This window comes from Acanthochromis polyacanthus, chromosome 23 (genome assembly GCF_021347895.1).
Source record: "Acanthochromis polyacanthus isolate Apoly-LR-REF ecotype Palm Island chromosome 23, KAUST_Apoly_ChrSc, whole genome shotgun sequence".
Lineage (NCBI taxonomy): Eukaryota > Metazoa > Chordata > Actinopteri > Pomacentridae > Acanthochromis > Acanthochromis polyacanthus.
Genome location: NC_067135.1, coordinates 2,586,115 through 2,605,461, shown reverse-complemented (window position 1 = coordinate 2,605,461; position 19,347 = coordinate 2,586,115). Strand labels below are relative to the sequence as shown.

At 37.8% G+C, this 19,347-nt stretch overlaps 1 protein-coding gene across 1 annotated transcript; it reads left to right on the top strand.

The window, feature by feature from the left end:
* The first annotated feature begins 121 nt into the window (after positions 1 to 121).
* Positions 122 to 9,342, top strand: LOC110957422 (leucine-rich repeat-containing protein 72). The gene is made up of 5 exons (XM_051943640.1): positions 122 to 377; positions 1,615 to 1,843; positions 3,033 to 3,224; positions 3,310 to 3,387; positions 8,977 to 9,342. Exons 2-5 carry the CDS (start codon positions 1,680 to 1,682, stop codon positions 9,161 to 9,163), a joined length of 621 nt encoding a protein of 206 aa, XP_051799600.1. The 5' UTR covers positions 122 to 377; positions 1,615 to 1,679; the 3' UTR covers positions 9,164 to 9,342.
* The last annotated feature ends 10,005 nt before the right edge of the window (positions 9,343 to 19,347 follow it).

The window sequence follows — 19,347 nt, the reverse complement described above, 5'->3', positions numbered from 1 at the left end:
CGGACAATTTTCATAATTTCCATACATTATCTTGCAGGAATCGCTGCAGACAACAGATTTTAGTAGCAACTGTGAACATCTAGCTCAAAACAAACCTGTAAAAGACGCGTTATTCCAGCATCTATCAGTGAAATATCAACTGTCAGACTAGATATAACTCTTCAGAAAACCCCTACTGTTGTTTTTTTGTCCTTAGATTTATCTGTGATGCTCAGATGGAGCCAGTGGGTCCTGCAAACCAAAAGCTTAAGCAGCAATGTGATTATCCCCATCATGTGATCTACAGCCGGGTATGAAAGAGCCTTTTACAGGAGCAGTGAGCAGTCCTCAGAGGTTTGCATGCAGCAGAAACGTACAGCAGATTCCTCCTCGTCTCGGTGAGTCTCGTTTTAACTGAACTAAAATGCATGATTGTGACGTATTCACACTTATCTTTGATGTTATGCTTCACAAAGTGAGGTTTTCTGGGTATTTGCTGAGTTTATGAGTGATTTCTGCTGTAGATATTTGAATAAAAAAAAACATCTGCCCTGCGCCTTTGGAGCATCAGTGAGGAGTCAGGAGGGAAGTCCTTTAAGTTGTGACTCACATTTGGACAGACAATTGGTCTTGAATGAAAGAATCCTTTTTATTGAAAACACACTGACTACAAAGCATCGCTCACTCATTTTCTTGAGCATCTCATTGGTAGAAATTGAAGATATAGCTTTAAAGCTGGCGCCTCTGCATTCAATCCACGATAAATGGTTCCATCATTCCAGCTGTGTAGCGCCCATGCTGTTACTGAATGTACCAAATAACCAGATTTATTCTATAGTTTCTGTCAGAATATTTACACATTTTGTTAAATATTTGCCTCCTGAATAAAAGTGAGGTCAGAAGATCAGCAGGAGTCTGACCCACTGAATCACAACCTCATTGGTTAAATGTGCAGAAATTAGAGCTTTAAGGACAAACTGGATTTGTCAACTAATAATTACGACTGTTGAGGCTGAGCTGGGTGTATCAGAGCCAGACTTATCTTATTTCACTTTTTACCCAAGATGTTGATCTGCTGGATCTAAAATGTGAATATTCCAGGCGTCACTTTATGCACAATGGGAATTAGATTTATTTTAATGGTTAAAGAAAGAAAGGAAAAAGCCCTACATGACCGACTAACTTGGTTTTTCTTGACCTACAACCTGAGGCTGAGTGTGAATGACGGAACAAGAAACACACTGTAAAGAGCTTTGTGGAGCCAAGTAGTGTTACTTTATAGACCTTTTACTGCTTTTACTTACATAACTGATCCACTTATGTAAGTAAACTTTGTTTTACTGCATTTATCTGCGATAGATCACGTTCACATATGTCAAGACTTATATTAGTCTGATAAAATGTGTCAACGACGAGCCAAGTCATTAGTCAATCTCATTATTATCGGACAAGATTTGGGTGAAAGCAACAAGACAAAAAAAGAGACACAAAATGACGAACATGACACAAAGTAACAAAAATAAGACAGAACAACAAAAACAAGACATAAAATGACAAATACGAGACAAACCTACAAAAACAGTTTTTCTAGGCTCATTCATTCTGTCCTCTGTGTTGTTTTTGTCGTCTATTCAGGGTCTGATCATGGCATAATCATCTGACTGAAGTGGAGACGAACACAAGAGGTTACAGTTTGGGTCATGGATCATCAAACCTCGGGGCAGCTGAGTCAACCAAATCACGCCTCCAGTTATCAGTGGCTTTCCTTCGCCTACCAGGGCCTCACGGAGATCCCTTATGAGACCATATTAACGCAGACGGACACTCTGGAGGTGCTGGACCTGAGCTACAACCTGCTGGATGAGTATCCTTTACGTACGAAGTTAAAGGTCCAATAACTAACTGTCCTAAAATCAAGATAAATGCTCCTATAAACTCAAAGCAGCAAAAGCCCAACGGTAGCAACCATCTGGTGACCATAGCGGAGGATTTGGCAGCTAAAGAGCTTACATTTTGTTTCCAGGAACAACTTTAGATCAGTTTGGATCATGTTTTGTTCCCTTCATACAGCTTTATGAGCTTAAAATGTGTTTACAGATTGTTCTGCTGCATTTAAAGAAATCAAATAATCAGCATGTTCAGTGTCATTTTAAAAACATCAGTTTATTTCTTCAAGATCTCTAACTATAACGTTCTTAATTTATAAATGTGTCAGTTTGGAGATTTACCGAGCTGCTGATTAGCTCCAATGAAAACTAGGTCGGCTTCCTGATGAGGATCAGCTGATGTTTGGAAATCTGGTCATTCCTCTCTTAAGCAGGAGAGCCAGGTGCGTGAGAAGAGGCTGAAGTTGTTCTGAAAACATTTCTGCCGTCAATAGTTTCATCTTATTCTTCTTTTTGGTGTGGAGTTTGTGACTATCTGTTGAATGAGATGCAATATTCACTCTGCTTTTTGCTCCGTTTTAGTCTCCACCAGAAGTACGTGGTTCTATAGCAGCTAAACATTTAGTGTGTTCACCAGCTGGTTGCTAACTTTGACGAAACTTTTCCAGTGAAAACAGCTGGCTAGTTTGTCTAGTCAGTCAAGATGGATGAGGAACATTAGAAAACAAAATCCGATGCATGAAATGATCAAATCTTGAGAACATCACCAGATAATTAAAAAATAAGTTTTTACACTTGTCTGAGGTGTAAATGTTGGTTTATCTGTAAAACTATGTGTGTTGAAGTGCAGTAAAACAGAGAGAATCACAGCCTGTTGTAGATATTCTCAAGATTTGTGATTATTTCATTTTTCATAGGACAATATTCTAGAACGATGTCATAGCTCAGACTTCCGGAATTTGTACCAACAGCTGTAAATATCTTATATTTCCATGAAGGTGTTTTGTGCTACATGTTCATTAAATAATAAAGCCTAGAAAAAGACACACGGACATCTGCAGAATACTCAGTATCAGCAGGTGAATGTTCCATTGATCCCAGTGAGTCCATACTCATTCAGTAACGAGCCCCAGCAGCTCCTCTCCTGCGTTGTTCTCCTTCATCCAGTTCTTATTGGAACCCGGTTCTGCTGGGCCATCTGGAGAAGCTCAGCACTCTGATCCTGGACTGTAACAGCTACACGTCCCACGTCAAGTTCCCCTTCATGCCGAGCGTCACCACACTGTGCATCAACAAGAACAAGATCAACAACCTGCCCGTGTTCGTGGAGGAGGTTCGGAAAAAGTTCCCCGGCATCAAGTGAGAACAGAGTTTATTTATCATTTCTGTAGAGGCCGAGTTAGGGCTTGGATTTTCATTCCCATTTGTTCTTTTGTGATTGTAGGATCCTCAGTATGATGAACAACGAGGCAGCGCCGAGCTACTTCAACGGAGGAAGTCTGACCCAGTATATAGATTACAGGTGAGCATCCTTCTTTACTTCATCTACTTTGGATTAACACGTTTTACATATCTGGACCTTTATGTCCGAAAAGTCACCAAAAATGTCAGTTTAGTATGTCGTCTGAAAAGTCAGAAAAAACATCATAGTTTAACATGTCGTCCGAAAAGTCACCAAAAATGTCATCGTTTAGTATGTTGTTTGAAAAGTCACCAAAAACATCACAGGTTAGCATGTCATCTGAAAAGTCACCAAAAATGTCATAGGCTAGTATGTCGTCCGAAAAATCACCAAAAACCTCACAGTTTAGTATGTCGTCCAAAAAGTCACAAAAAATGTCAGTTTAATATGTTGTCTGAAAAGTCACATAAAACATTTTACTTTAGCACGTCGTCCAAAAAGTCACAAAAAATGTCAGTTTAATATGTTGTCTGAAAAGTCACATAAAACATTTTACTTTAGCACGTTGTCCAAAAAGTCACACAGAACCTCATAATTCAGTATGTCGTCCGAAGAGTCACCAAAAAAATCATGGGCTAGTATGTCGTTGGGAAAGTCACCAAAAAATGTCGTATGTTGTTTGAAAAATCACCATAAACGTCATTGGTTAGTATGTATTCCGAAAACTCACCAAAAATGTCATAGGCAAGCATGTCTTCCAGAAAGTCACAAAAAACATCATAGTTTAGTATGTCATCTGAAAAGTCACCAAAAACGTCATAGGTTAGCATATCGTCCAAAAACTCATGAAAAAACGTCATAGTTTAATATGTTGTCTGAAAAGTCACGAAAAATGTTATAGTTTAGTAAGTCTTCTGAAAAGTCAAAAAATGTTATAGATAAATATGTCGGGCCTGAAAGTCACCAAAAAACGTCATAGGTTAGTATGTTGTCCGAAAATTCACAAAAAAGGTCATAATTTAGTATGTTGAATGAAAAGTCACCAAAAATGTCATAGGTTAGCATGTCATCCGAAAAGTGACCTAAAAAGTCATGGGCTCGTATGTCATCCGGAAAGTCACCAAAAAAGTCATAGTTTAGCATATCGTCCAAAAACTCATGAAAAAACGTCATAGTTTAATATGTCATCTGAAAAGTCACTAAAAAGTCTTAGTTTATGTTGTCTGAAAAGTCACGAAAAATGTTATAGTTTAGTAAGTCTTCTGAAAAGTCAAAAAATGTTATAGATAAATATGTCGGGCCTGAAAGTCACCAAAAAACGTCATAGGTTAGTATGTTGTCCGAAAATTCACAAAAAAGGTCATAATTTAGTATGTTGAATGAAAAGTCACCAAAAATGTCATAGGCTAGTGTGTCGTCCGGAAAGTCACAAAGAACGTCATAGTTTAGTATATCGTCTGAAAAGTCACAAAAAATGTCGTAGTTTAGTATGTCGTCTGAAAAGTCACAAAAAACGTCGCAGTTTAGCATGTCGTCTGAAAACTCACAAAAAACGTCATAGGTTAGTATGTCGTCTGAAAAGTCACCAAAAATGTCAGTCTACCATATTGTCCGAAAAATCACAAAAATCATCATAGTTTGTGTCGTCTGAAAAGTCACCAAAAAAGTCATAGTTTAGCATATCATCTGAAAAGTCACCAAAAACGTCATAGGTTGGCATGTCGTCTGAAAAGTATCCAAAATCATCATAGTTTATTGTGTCATCTGAAAAGTCACCAAAAAATCATAGTTTAGCATATCATCCGAAAAGTCACCAAAAATGTTGTAGTTTAGCATGTCATCCAAAAACTCACAAAAAAACGTCACAGGTCAGCATGTCGTATGAAAAGTCACCAAAAACGCCATAGGTTAGCATGTCGTCTGAAAAGTCACAAAAATCATCATAGTTTATTGTGTCGTCTGAAAAGTCACCAAAAAAGTCATAGTTTAGCATATCATCTGAAAAGTCACCAAAAATGTCATAGGTTGGCATGTCATCTGAAAAGTATCCAAAAACGTCATAGTTTATTATTTCATCTAAAAAGTCACCAAAAAAGTCATAGTTTAGCATGTCATCCGAAAAGTAACCAAAAATGTCACAGTTTAGTATGTCGTCCAAAAACTCACAAAAAGCTTCATAGTTTAGTATGTCGTCCGAAAAGTCACCAAAAACGTCACAGGTCAGCATGTCGTCCGAAAAGTCACCAAAAAGGTCACAGTTTAGTATGTCGTCCAAAAACTCACAAAAAGCGTCATAGTTTAGTATGTCGTCCGAAAAGTCACCAAAAACGTCATAGTTTAGTATGTTGTCGAAAAACTCACAAAAAAGTCATAGTTTAGCATGTTGTCCGAAAAGTCACCAAAAACGTCACAGGTCAGCATGTCGTCCGAAAAGTCACCAAAAAGGTCACAGTTTAGTATGTCGTCCAAAAACTCACAAAAAACATCATAGGTCAGCATGTCGTCTGAAAAGTCACCAAAAATGTCATTGTTTAGTATGTTGTCGAAAAACTCACAAAAAAGTCATAGTTTAGCATGTTGTCCGAAAAGTAACCAAAAACGTCACAGGTCAGCATGTCGTCCGAAAAGTCACCAAAAAGGTCACAGTTTAGTATGTCGTCTGAAAAGTCACCAAAAATGTCATAGTTTAGTATGTTGTCGAAAAACTCACAAAAAAGTCATAGTTTAGCATGTTGTCCGAAAAGTAACCAAAAATGTGGTAGTTTAGTATGTCGTCCGAAAACTCACAAAGAGCGTCATAGTTTAGTATGTTGTTTGAAAAATCACCAAAAACGTCATAGGTTAGCATGTGTTCCGAAAACTCACCAAAAATGTCATAGGCAAGCACGTCGTCCAAAAAGTCACAAAAAACATAGTTTAGTATGTCGTCCGAAAACTCACAAAAAGGTCACAGTTTAGTATGTCGTCTGAAAAGTCACCAAAAAGTCATAGTTTAGTATGTTGTCCAAAAACTCACAAAAAAGTCATAGTTTAGCATGTTGTCCGAAAAGTAACCAAAAATGTGGTAGTTTAGTATGTCGTCCGAAAAGTCACCAAAAATCATCATAGTTTGTGTCGTCTGAAAAGTCACCAAAAAAGTCATAGTTTAGCATGTCATCCGAAAAGTAACCAAAAATGTGGTAGTTTAGTATGTCGTCCGAAAAGTCACCAAAAACGTCACAGGTCAGCATGTCGTCCGAAAAGTCACCAAAAAGGTCACAGTTTAGTATGTTGTCTGAAAAGTCACCAAAAATGTCATAGTTTAGTATGTCGTCCAAAAACTCACAAAAAAGTCATAGTTTAGCATGTTGTCCGAAAAGTAACCAAAAATGTGGTAGTTTAGTATGTCGTCCGAAAAGTCACCAAAAAGCGTCATAGTTTAGTATGTTGTTTGAAAAATCACCAAAAACGTCATAGGTTAGCATGTGTTCCGAAAACTCACCAAAAATGTCATAGGCAAGCACGTCGTCCAAAAAGTCACAAAAATGTCATTGTTTAGTATGTTGTCGAAAAACTCACAAAAAAGTCATAGTTTAGCATGTTGTCCGAAAAGTAACCAAAAACGTCACAGGTCAGCATGTCGTCCGAAAAGTCACCAAAAACGTCACAGGTCAGCATGTCGTCCGAAAAGTCACCAAAAAGGTCACAGTTTAGTATGTCGTCCAAAAACTCACAAAAAGCGTCATAGTTTAGTATGTCGTCCGAAAAGTCACCAAAAACGTCATAGGTCAGCATGTCGTCTGAAAAGTAACCAAAAATGTGGTAGTTTAGTATGTCGCCCGAAAACTCACAAAAAGCGTCATAGTTTAGTCTGTTGTTTGAAAAGTCACCAAAAACGTCACAGGTCAGCATGTCGTCCGAAAAGTCACCAAAAAGGTCACAGTTTAGTATGTCGTCTGAAAAGTCACCAAAAATGTCATAGTTTAGTATGTTGTCGAAAAACTCACAAAAAAGTCATAGTTTAGCATGTTGTCCGAAAAGTAACCAAAAATGTGGTAGTTTAGTATGTCGTCCGAAAACTCACAAAGAGCGTCATAGTTTAGTATGTTGTTTGAAAAATCACCAAAAACGTCATAGGTTAGCATGTGTTCCGAAAACTCACCAAAAATGTCATAGGCAAGCACGTCGTCCAAAAAGTCACAAAAAACATAGTTTAGTATGTCGTCCGAAAACTCACAAAAAGGTCACAGTTTAGTATGTCGTCTGAAAAGTCACCAAAAATGTCATAGTTTAGTATGTTGTCCAAAAACTCACAAAAAGCTTCATAGTTTAGTATGTCGTCCGAAAAGTCACCAAAAACGTCACAGGTCAGCCTGTCGTCCGAAAAGTCACCAAAAAGGTCACAGTTTAGTATGTCGTCTGAAAAGTCACCAAAAACGTCATAGGTCAGCATGTCGTCTGAAAAGTCACCAAAAATGTCATAGTTTAGTATGTTGTCGAAAAACTCACAAAAAAGTCATAGTTTAGCATGTTGTCCAAAAAGTAACCAAAAATGTGGTAGTTTAGTATGTCGTCCGAAAACTCACAAAAAGCGTCATAGTTTAGTATGTTGTTTGAAAAATCACCAAAAACGTCATAGGTTAGCATGTGTTCCGAAAACTCACCAAAAATGTCATAGGCAAGCACGTCGTCCAAAAAGTCACAAAAAACATAGTTTAGTATGTCGTCCAAAAACTCACAAAAAGGTCACAGTTTAGTATGTCGTCTGAAAAGTCACCAAAAATGTCATAGTTTAGTATGTTGTCCAAAAACTCACAAAAAAGTCATAGTTTAGCATGTTGTCCGAAAAGTAACCAAAAATGTGGTAGTTTAGTATGTCGTCCGAAAAGTCACCAAAAAGCGTCATAGTTTAGTATGTTGTTTGAAAAATCACCAAAAACGTCATAGGTTAGCATGTGTTCCGAAAACTCACCAAAAATGTCATAGGCAAGCACGTCGTCCAAAAAGTCACAAAAAACATCATAGTTTAGTATGTCGTCCAAAAACTCACAAAAAGCGTCATAGTTTGTGTCGTCTGAAAAGTCACCAAAAAAGTCATAGTTTAGCATATCATCCGAAAAGTCACCAAAAATGTTGTAGTTTAGTATGTTTTTTTGAAAAGTCACCAAAAATGTCACAGGTTAGCATGTTGTCCGTAAAGTCACCAAAACTTTCAGAGGTTAACATGTCGCCTGAAAAGTCACTAAAAAAGTCATACTTTAGCATGCCATCCAAAAACTCACAAAAAACGTCATATTTTAACATGTCCTCTGAAAAGTCACCAAAAATGTCATAGTTTAGTATGTTGTCCGGAAACTCACGAAAAGCGTCATAGTTTAGTATGTTGTCCAAAAACTCACAAAAAAGTCATAGTTTAGCATGTTGTCCGAAAAGTCAGAAAAAATGTCGTAGTTTAGTATGTTGTCCGGAAACTCACGAAAAGCGTCATAGTTTAGTATGTTGTCCAAAAACTCACAAAAAAGTCATAGTTTAGCATGTTGTCCGAAAAGTCAGAAAAAATGTCATAGTTTAGTATGTTGTACGAATATCAACAAAAAAGTGAGAATTTAGTATATCCTCCAAAAAGTCACCAAAAACATAGTTTGGTATGTCAATAACAAATTCAAATAAATGAACAAACTGTCATCAGGTTGGTATAAATGTTTCTGTCATGTGTGTTTTCTTACTCAGGCAATATGTGATCAGTCAGATTCCAGGCCTGGAGATCCTGGATGACACCGAGGTCATGGAGAAGGAGAGACTTCAGGCGAGAAAAACCTACCGGCTGCATCAGAGCTCACACAGTGGCAGAAAGAGGAAGAACAATTCATCCCGGAAGCTTGCAAACATGCGAAAAAAGTCGAATACCGTCATATGACAATAGGACTCTAATTTTAAACTGCTCCCTTAAAACCACCCTTTTTGTGTCACACTGTTAATATGATGTACATTGTGTTCCATGTCTGCGTGAGTCAACAGCATTTTGTTAATTATTTTGTGTTCAAACATTGTGTTCTATGATCTGCACCTTTTATTGAATACAAAAACTCTTTCAGGCGCATTGTGTTTTATTTTCTCAACCTTTCATCACTTTCAACTGGATAGCACACTATACTATGACGTATTGGTGATTTTTCCAACTTCCCACTAAACTATGACGATTTTGATGACTTTTCGGACAACATACTAAACTGACTTTTTGGTGACATTTTCGGACGACATACTAGCCGATTACTTTTTTGGTGACTTTCCCGACTTGATGCTAAACTATGACTTTTTTCGTGACTTTTCAGACGACATTGTAAACTATGACATTTTTGGTGACTTTTCAGACAACATACTAAACTATGAGTTTTTGGTGACTTTTAAGACGACATGCTAAACTATGACTTTTTTAGACTTTTCAGACGACATACTAAACTATGACGTTTTTGGTGACTTCTCGGACGACATACTAAACTACGACATTTTTGGTGACTTTTCAGACGATATGCTAACCTATTACATTTAGGGTGACTTTTCCAATGACATACTAAACTATGACGTTTCTTTTTTCAAACTATTTTTCTTTAGGTCATTTTACTATTTACACAGTAAGAAAATCCATAAACAAAGACAAAAAAGAATATTAAAAAAAGAAGAAAAGAAGAAAAAAACAATATAAAAATACTACTCTAAACTGCTATGACGTACTTGGTAACTTTCAGACAACGTTCTAAACTATGACTATTTTGGTGACTTTTCAGACGACATACTAAACTATGACTTTTTTGTGACTTTTCAGACGATATGCTAAACTATGACGTTTTTAGTGACTTTTCAGACGGCATACTAAACTATGACGTTTTTCGTGACTTTTTTGGATGACATGCTAAAATTGACATTTTTGGTGACTTTTCGGACGACATACTAGCCTATGACTTTTTTGGTGACTTTTCAGACAACATGCTCAACTATTACGTTTTTGGTGACTTTTCTGATGGCATACTAAACTTTGATGTTTTTGGTGACTTTTCAGATGACATGCTAAACTATGACATTTTTTGGTGACTTTTCAGACGACATGGTAATCTATGACCTTGTTGGTGACTTTTTGGACAACATACTAAACTATGACGTTTTTGGTGACTTTTTTGGATGACATGCTAAAATTCACATTTTTGGTGACTTTTCAGAATGCATACTAAACGATGACTTTTTGGGTGACTTTTAAGACCACATACTAAACTATGAAGATTTTGGTGACTTTTCGGATGACTTGCTATACTATGACGTTTTTTGTGACTTTTCAGACGACATACTAAACTGACGTTTTTGGTGACTTTTCAGACGACATACTAAACTATGACTTTTTTGTGACTTTTCAGACGATATGCTAAACTATGACGTTTTTAGTGACTTTTCAGACGGCATACTAAACTATGACGTTTTTCGTGACTTTTTTGGACGACATGCTAAAATTGACATTTTTGGTGACTTTTCGGACGACATACTAGCCTATGACTTTTTTGGTGACTTTTCAGACAACATGCTCAACTATTACGTTTTTGGTGACTTTTCTGATGGCATACTAAACTATGACAGTTTTTGGTGACTTTTCAGACGACATGCTAAACTATGACATTTTTTGGTGACTTTTTGGACGACATACTAAACTATGACGTTTTTGGTGACTTTTTTGGACGACATGCTAAAATTCACATTTTTGGTGACTTTTCAGAATGCATACTAAACGATGACTTTTTGGATGACTTTTAAGACCACATACTAAACTATGAAGATTTTGGTGACTCTTCGGATGACTTGCTATACTATGATGTTTTTTGTGACTTTTCGGACGACATACTAAACTGACATTTTTGGTGACTTTTCAGACAACATACTAAACTATGACGTTTTTCGTGACTTTTTTGGACGACATGCTAAAATTGACATTTTTGGTGACTTTTCGGACGACATACTAGCCTATGACTTTTTTGGTGACTTTTCAGACAACATGCTCAACTATTATGTTTTTGGTGACTTTTCTGATGGCATACTAAACTTTGATGTTTTTGGTGACTTTTCAGATGACATGCTAAACTATGACATTTTTTGGTGACTTTTCAGACGACATGCTAAACTATGACATTTTTTGGTGACTTTTTGGACGACATACTAAACTATGACGTTTTTGGTGACTTTTTTGGACGACATGCTAAAATTCACATTTTTGGTGACTTTTCAGAATGCATACTAAACGATGACTTTTTGGGTGACTTTTAAGACCACATACTAAACTATGAAGATTTTGGTGACTTTTCGGATGACTTGCTATACTATGATGTTTTTTGTGACTTTTCGGACGACATACTAAACTGACATTTTTGGTGACTTTTCAGACAACATACTAAACCATGACGTTTTTCGTGACTTTTTGGACGACATGCTAAAATTGACATTTTTGGTGACTTTTCGGACGACATACTAGCCTATGACTTTTTTGGTGACTTTTCAGACAACATGCTCAACTATTACGTTTTTGGTGACTTTTCTGATGGCATACTAAACTTTGATGTTTTTGGTGACTTCAGATGACATGCTAAACTATGACATTTTTTGGTGACTTTTCAGACGACATGCTAAACTATGACATTTTTTGGTGACTTTTTGGACGACATACTAAACTATGACGCTTTTGGTGACTTTTTTGGACGACATGCTAAAATTCACATTTTTGGTGACTTTTCAGAATGCATACTAAACGATGACTTTTTGGGTGACTTTTAAGACCACATACTAAACTATGAAGATTTTGGTGACTTTTCGGATGACTTGCTATACTATGATGTTTTTTGTGACTTTTCGGACGACATGCTAAACTTTGACATTTTTGGTGACTTTTCAGACGACATACTAAACTGACTTTTTTTTAACTTTTCAGAGGACATACTCAACTGACGTTTTTGGCGACTTTTCAGACGACATACTAAACTATGACATTTTTTCTGTGTTTTTGGACGACATGCTACACTATTACTTTTCATGGAGGATTATAGACTTGGAAACAATAAAACAATGGATCAAGGAAGCCATCAAAATCAGGAAACGGGCGAGCTGCACCATGAGGCGTGATGAGGGGGCCTACATCCTCTCGCTTACCTGGGACCCCATCCTCCAGAGACCACCGGACGGCAGTTTAAATAAGCAACACTACCATATAGTAATAACGACCAAATGAACCTAATCCAACTATTAAAATCAAGATCAGACAAAGACTGTGTCACAATATTCCGCCGCCTGGAAAATCTGGAAAAGAAGCGAGCGTGTCACAGGAACCATTTTATATTTACTCTCCGGTGCAGAGAAGAGGACATAACACCCACAAGCCTCAATATCAGGAACCCCATCCCCACCAAAAACGCAGAAAATGTCAACAGAGCAAAGAAGGCCCTCAAAGAGAGGATAAGGACAACAACGGACAAACTGGAAAAAATCAACACATCAATACAGGAAGAGTCAAAAAAAAACCTCAAAGAACACCTCGCTTTGGAGCCAGACATACAAAAACAGATAAGTTTGCTCTTAAAACATACAAACGAAGCAGAATTCATTATCTAAAAATCGCCATATCCAAAAATTGAACAAGAGAAAGAACAGAATCAAGCACGCACATAAAAAAAAACAACAACAATAACTGGGTACGAAACCTTTCTCAATGTACCCTCACAGAACCAGAACAAACAGTTTTAACCAGAGGTCTTAATTTCGCTATCACACCCACCAAAACACCACATGAAGAATTCATATTAGCCACAGAATTAGCATGCCAAAAATTACAGGACCAGGGACACAAATCGGAACTCCGTAATGCAATAGCAGGTATTTTAAAATCGGCAAAACTTCCACACAGCAACATTACAAAGCAGGAATCAAACGCAACAAAATCACTTGGACAGGACAACAGCATCACCATTCTCCCGGACGACGAAGGACGCACCACAATCATCATGGACACGGACACATACGAAAGACAGCTCATGAGCATGCTAGAGGACAGGAACACTTCAGAAATACTCCAAAAAGATCCCACAGAAGAAAAGAAAAGAACACTAAAAACTCACAACTTTGAACCCTTCATTCTCAAAGACTACAGAAAGAGAGTTAGACCACTCTGATTTCCTTAGCAGGTTCCAGCTAACTAAGGATGCTTTGTGGAGTTTTTGTCTAATTGTATGCCTCCTTAGCCATGCTTACTGGCTGCAGCTTACTTCCCTGCCTTTGTTAGTACAATGCTGTGTTTCTTAGCAACAAGATGCTTCCATCCATCAGCATTTTTGTCAGGGTTTGCCGCTATAATGTTCACCATTTCAGAGGGTAGATCACGTGAACAGATGGCCTTTTCCTGTTATGGATTCACTCTAATGAGGCTGCTTGTGCCAACACAGTCAGCAGCTCCTGTTTACTGCAGTACGAAGTCGTTCCTCTCCAAACTGCCGTCAGCTGTCACATCTTCTAAATGAGTTACTTTGCCATGGAGCAGCCAAATGGTTTTCATGTGTCACTTGGCAACCTGATGGAGAGTCTGGCTGAAGTTTTGCAAATGTTCTATACATCTCATTACGTTAACGGCTGCATGTGAGAGATAACAACCAGCTGATCTACATTGTCAGTAGTTTCAAGAACTTCACTTTAAGAAGCTGCTCGAGGATGAAAACTTTGAGGAACTAAAGTACACCGCAGTCAGTTATCTGGGCCAAAGGGGAAATGTTAGCTACTTCCACGCATTGTTTCCCTCCTGTTGACACATGCTTTTGTTCTGATAGAAAAGCTTTTCTTTCTTACTTTCTATGCTTTGCGGTGTCAATGTTTTCGTATTCTCTGCTCTTATCTCGCTTCTTTCCCTGCTCTGGTACTTGGTGTTCTTTCAGGGACCCTCATTCTGTTTTTAAATGCCTATCCGTGAGTCTCCCCGGCCTTTTACTGTGAGGACAAGTGTTTCCAAGCAGATGCTGAGCGTGCCAGACTCAGACCACGAGGAAATGCAGCAGGCCAAACGCCGACAGTTCAGTTATTACTTGTAGTAGTTCACTGCATGTGATGTTACAGAATTTAACTTTTAATGGTTTGGTTTCCATCTGGCAGGTTGTTCTCTATGCATCCGTTTGTGACAGTCTGTAAAAACAACAATACTCAAAAAGTGATGGAAATATAGGTTAATGCCCTGGAAATGAGCATTAGAGCCCATAAAACAAGTTTTTAAGAAAGCTGTCAAGCTGCCCCAGTGATACAGATCAACACAAAAGTAATAATGTTTTGTTGCACACTGAAAATGTACAGGAAAGATCTTTTTCAGTCCCTAAAGGGCACACGTGTTTCTTTTTTCTTTTTTTTTGCCTAGATTTGGTTAGTGGTTACAAGTCTTTTAATAATCTCCAGTTTGTTGGAATGGTCTCTGCTCTTTTGGTCATTCGCTGTTCATTCAAATTCCATTAAAATGACTAATGCTTTAAAAATGATTTGCTTGAGTAATTATTTTGGTACAATACATGGTGTTGTGTGTGTGGAATCCATTTCCTTGGCCTTTTTTCCACCAAATATTAGATGCAGTCTATGCGTTGTGTTTGATTAACCACCAGTCTGAACTTATTGTCCAGCAGAATAGTGGTGGAACAGTGTTTCTGCATCATATGACTTTTTAGCTGGTGTTCATTCTGTGCCACAAAGTGCAGCTTCTCATATTGAGGATTGTGAGTATTTTGTACCCAAAGAGCAGAAACCCGACCAAGAGCAAATGTGTAAAATCCTACAGCATGCGTGAAATCTGGCACATTATATTTCTTGAATGTAAAAAAACACTAAAGTGCTCTAAAAGTCTGACAGCAACGACGGAATCCTTCTGTTAGAATATAACCCATAACAAATACTCCCACGTGGATATGTAAACAATAGAAAGGACACTAACTATTTGCCTATAAACCTGTGGGTGTGAACTCTGTAAACAGACTGTTCCTGCTGTCCTCAACCAGTACTCATGATGAGCTGTCTGTAGTCTGAATCTTACTAACATAAGTGTAGTTTGAAAGATAACATAAAGCTCTGTACTTCCATCTACATCTGTCATGAAGATGGTGTCGGTGTCTGACAGCAGAGATCCAGAGCAGGCAAAGGATAAACAGACCATTAGTGTTTGGTACAGTGAGATCTATCTGCCAAAGTGAGCTAGTACAAGCCTGGGGATATTTTGTTTTGTACCAGACTCCTTTCTTAAAATTATTCATGGGAGTGAAAAAAAGAAAAGTTGAAACTGGTTAGCTAATGGGCTAACAGGCAACAAGTTCACACAGTAAAAACTCACCAAAATTTAACATAACTCACATTGAAGTCACTATTTTTTGTGACTTTATCTCACCAACACCTGTGAAGCCACTGATCATGGTGATTCAATTGAATTAAACTGATTTCATTGTCACATTTTGTCATTTAAAATGCCAGTGTTGCGTATCTCATCTGGCCAGGGAACACACTGGGATCAACCACAAGAAATAGAAAATGTTGCTGAGGAGCGGAACATCCCAACAACTGGATAGCACTAGTAGATGGGAATTGGTCATTTGTTTTTGTTTTTTTGCTTGTTTGTTGTGTTTTCTAGAAAGCTAATTGGACTCTACTGTCAGAATAGTAGTACAACTGTAAATGAGCTGCAAAGTCCACCACAGCGCTTATTATCTGCTGCAGTCTGTTCCTGTCATGGTCCTCGGTAAACTTTAGCTTTCAAAGGATGCAATGCATACGGCATACCTGTGTTGTATGCGACACATTTGTGCTTTTGTGTGAATTGTAGTGTGTACAGTTGAATGTTGGGAAGGAAGCCATAGTTTCCTTTGCGTCAACAGACTGCCTTTGTCAATGTGTGTGTGTCTATTCACAGGTTTCAAGAAATGCTTTCCTGAACAATGACTCTAAAGACCAATTCATGGTTTCCAAATGACCCATGTGAACTTTGAGAGTAAACACGAGCATTTCTATTCACACTGCAGCAGGTACGCCTTGGTTGCAGTGGGAATACACGGGCTACAGTGTTGTGGCTGTTTCTTTATACTGTATACAGGATGTAGCAGCTAATAACAGACTGGGCTGCAGCACACTGTCACTGATTATTAACGAGGTGTCCTGACCACAATGGACCGACATATCACAGGATATCCGGAGAACTTAGAACTTCGCGCTGTGTTTGAGCCCCATAGATGGAAAGCATCATACAGTCTCTCCTCATAGCATTAGCTTTAGCAACGTTTGTTTTCCTTCTGCAGTGCACATTTGATGCTTTTGCAGACTGCTGTGGACGAAATCTATGCTATACATCCCCTCACAGACACAGATGTGGAAAACATGCACTACTGTTCAAAAGTTTGGGGTCACCTAGAAAGGTCCTTATGAATGCTATTCCCAACAGGAAATCCAAGTTTTAACCATAAATAAGATCATATCAACAGCAACAACATGATTCTATACTCATTTAGTATTTACTTACACCCAAACTTCAGACCAGCACTCAAGTGTTTCTAAAGCCTCCATCTGTTTAATCCACACCAAGACAAAACACAAACAGCTGGTTGTGACGTCATTTGTTTCAGAATCACTTTGCCAACACCCAGTCTGTCCTGCAGCTTCTAGTTCACACATCTTTACATTTCAGTTAAGCGCTGATGAAACTATGATATAAACTCTGCAACTCAAACATGCTTGAACTAAACTGCATGTCGGAGCAGGAATGTCAGAACCTCATTGATGAGCATTCAGCATTTCTGTTGCGTTGCTCTCTGCTGTTAGCTTCGTTGCCTCGGTGGCATTTCTACATTTTTATCTTCCACAAATGTGCAGCAGCTGGGAGTGGTTCTGATATAGAGTCTTCCAAAAGTTACCACACCTCATCTTCAGGGAGCAAAACGCTGCAAACAAACAAAAATGAAATGGAATGGGTTTATTATCTTATGGGTGGGGACTATTGGCATTCATAGGCTGTAGTTTATCCCACAGCATAACATGACCAATCAAGTCTTGTTTACACTCTGACTTTATGGATCCTGTGCAAAAGTCCTGGATGGCGTTAACCCTTTGATGCACAACATGGTTCAGAAGTGACCCATATTCAATGGAAAATGGATATGTCTTGACCCATGTTGTGTATCAAACGGTTAAAAGAACCTTCAAGCAAGTTCTTCAGTCTTTCTTCTGTAATTGATCCCAGTTAGATTAGAGTCTAATAGCCAACTGACAATGTTTTCCTGAGAACCGAACTGTGAATCTGTCTGTGGGTCTGAAGTAAACATACTCGCCCATTTGGTTCTCTTTTGCCATGAAGGCGTGGCTCCACATTCATTAAACCCTCCGTCCCTGTCGGTCCCTAATTAAAAAGGCATGCTGCAGCTCTCTCCCAGTCATGAGGCGTGGCCTGGCTTCTTATTCCCCAGCAGGGTTGGCAAAGTGGCCTCATCCTGCCAGAACTACCGGTTCAAAGACTTCCTGACATCTGGCTGCCACAGTCAAGGCCGGAGGCTGAAAGTGAAGGAGGACGGGTTGCTGGTTTCACTAGAGTACAGACACAACAAGGGAAAGCAAAAACACAACAGACAAATGGAACAATTCAGAAAACCCAAGAGAGACGAGCCGAATTAAGAGTCCCCAATGGAAACGAACAGGAAAATAGAGGAACCACTGTTGAAATATGCACCACACTTTTCTCTGTGCTGCCCAATTGTGCAGACCTTACATGGAAAAAAGCAAAATTTCAGACCAACCTAAATGGGAGGCTTCAATTGGCAACTGAATTCATCCAAAAGAAGGAAACAAGTCGTATTAATGCCACTGGTTTAAGTGAGAAATCATTCGATTCCTCTCAAATGGACATTTTTGCAACTTCATGTTTCTATTTTTTCCAACTGAGGCACCAACTTTATCTAAATGTAAGATGTAAAACACTATTTGGTCATTAGACTTACAGAAAATAAAGCATTTTAATCAGAGAACTAGAACATCTTCAGCTCCGTCATTCTGTTTCTACTGGTTTTATTCTCTTATCTGCCAACAACAAATCGAGATGAGCCCAGTAAGAGCCAACACACATTGATTAGATCAGTGAATCACTTCTGCGCTCCGTTGAGCGGCTCCAAGACACGAAGTGAACCAGAAACAGGCCGGAAACCAAAAAACCCACCTTCAAAATAAAGTCTTGCCTCGACTAAGTAATTTATTGCATTGACAACCAAAGAGGTGTAATAAATAAGATAAAGTAACGCATGCTGTGAACACTAAAATGCTGTAAATAAGTTTAAAAACATATCTGTAAGTCAGACGGAATGTGAAGATTAAAAATAATTAAAGAGATCAAATAATATATAAAGTTGATTTGTTATGCTGGTTTTCCCTTCTACAGAAATGTGCATTTAAATATTAAGATAGAACGAAAACAACCAACAGTCAATGACAAAACTGCAAATTTATACGAGTAAATTAAATTTTAGCGTTGAGACCATATACTAGTTTTTTATGTAGATTTACAATATCAACAGTCTACAAAATAAAGTAATGCATTAATAACTGTAAATGTGTTCAACTAATTAAAATGTTATGGCAAAGACCATAAAATATAATTTATTATGTAAATTCACTCGAGTAATTTAAATACTGAGGTAAAAAAAAAAAAAAAAACATTACTGTGGCAATTACAAATTTAAATTGTTATATTTATCTAAATTTCACTGAATACCTTAATTGGTAAGGTTAGAACTTTACAACATTGTTAGATATAAGAATGTGCCTGACTAACTTAAATATTATGATTCAAGATTCTATAATATTAATCATTAATTATTCAAATGTAATTCAAATGTAATGCTTAATATTGGATAGAAATGCTTAGATAGAAAAAATGGGTTATTACAGCAGAAAGAGTGCAGTTCCCACCACCATAAGCATAAATAAATGAGCAAAAATGTGCTGGAAATGAAAAACAAACAATAAAAAAAAATGTATAAAAATGTTTAATGTCCTACGTAAAGAATGTACAAATGTTATTTGCAA

Bases quoted from the DNA above. Each gene is read 5' to 3' on its own strand.
- LOC110957422 (XM_051943640.1), top strand. From the start codon at position 1,680: ATGGATCATCAAACCTCGGGGCAGCTGAGTCAACCAAATCACGCCTCC. The intron at 1,844-3,032 runs GTATCCTTTACG...TCCTTCATCCAG, and splicing joins AGCTACAACCTGCTGGATGA to TTCTTATTGGAACCCGGTTC. The intron at 3,225-3,309 runs GTGAGAACAGAG...TTGTGATTGTAG, and splicing joins AAAAAGTTCCCCGGCATCAA to GATCCTCAGTATGATGAACA.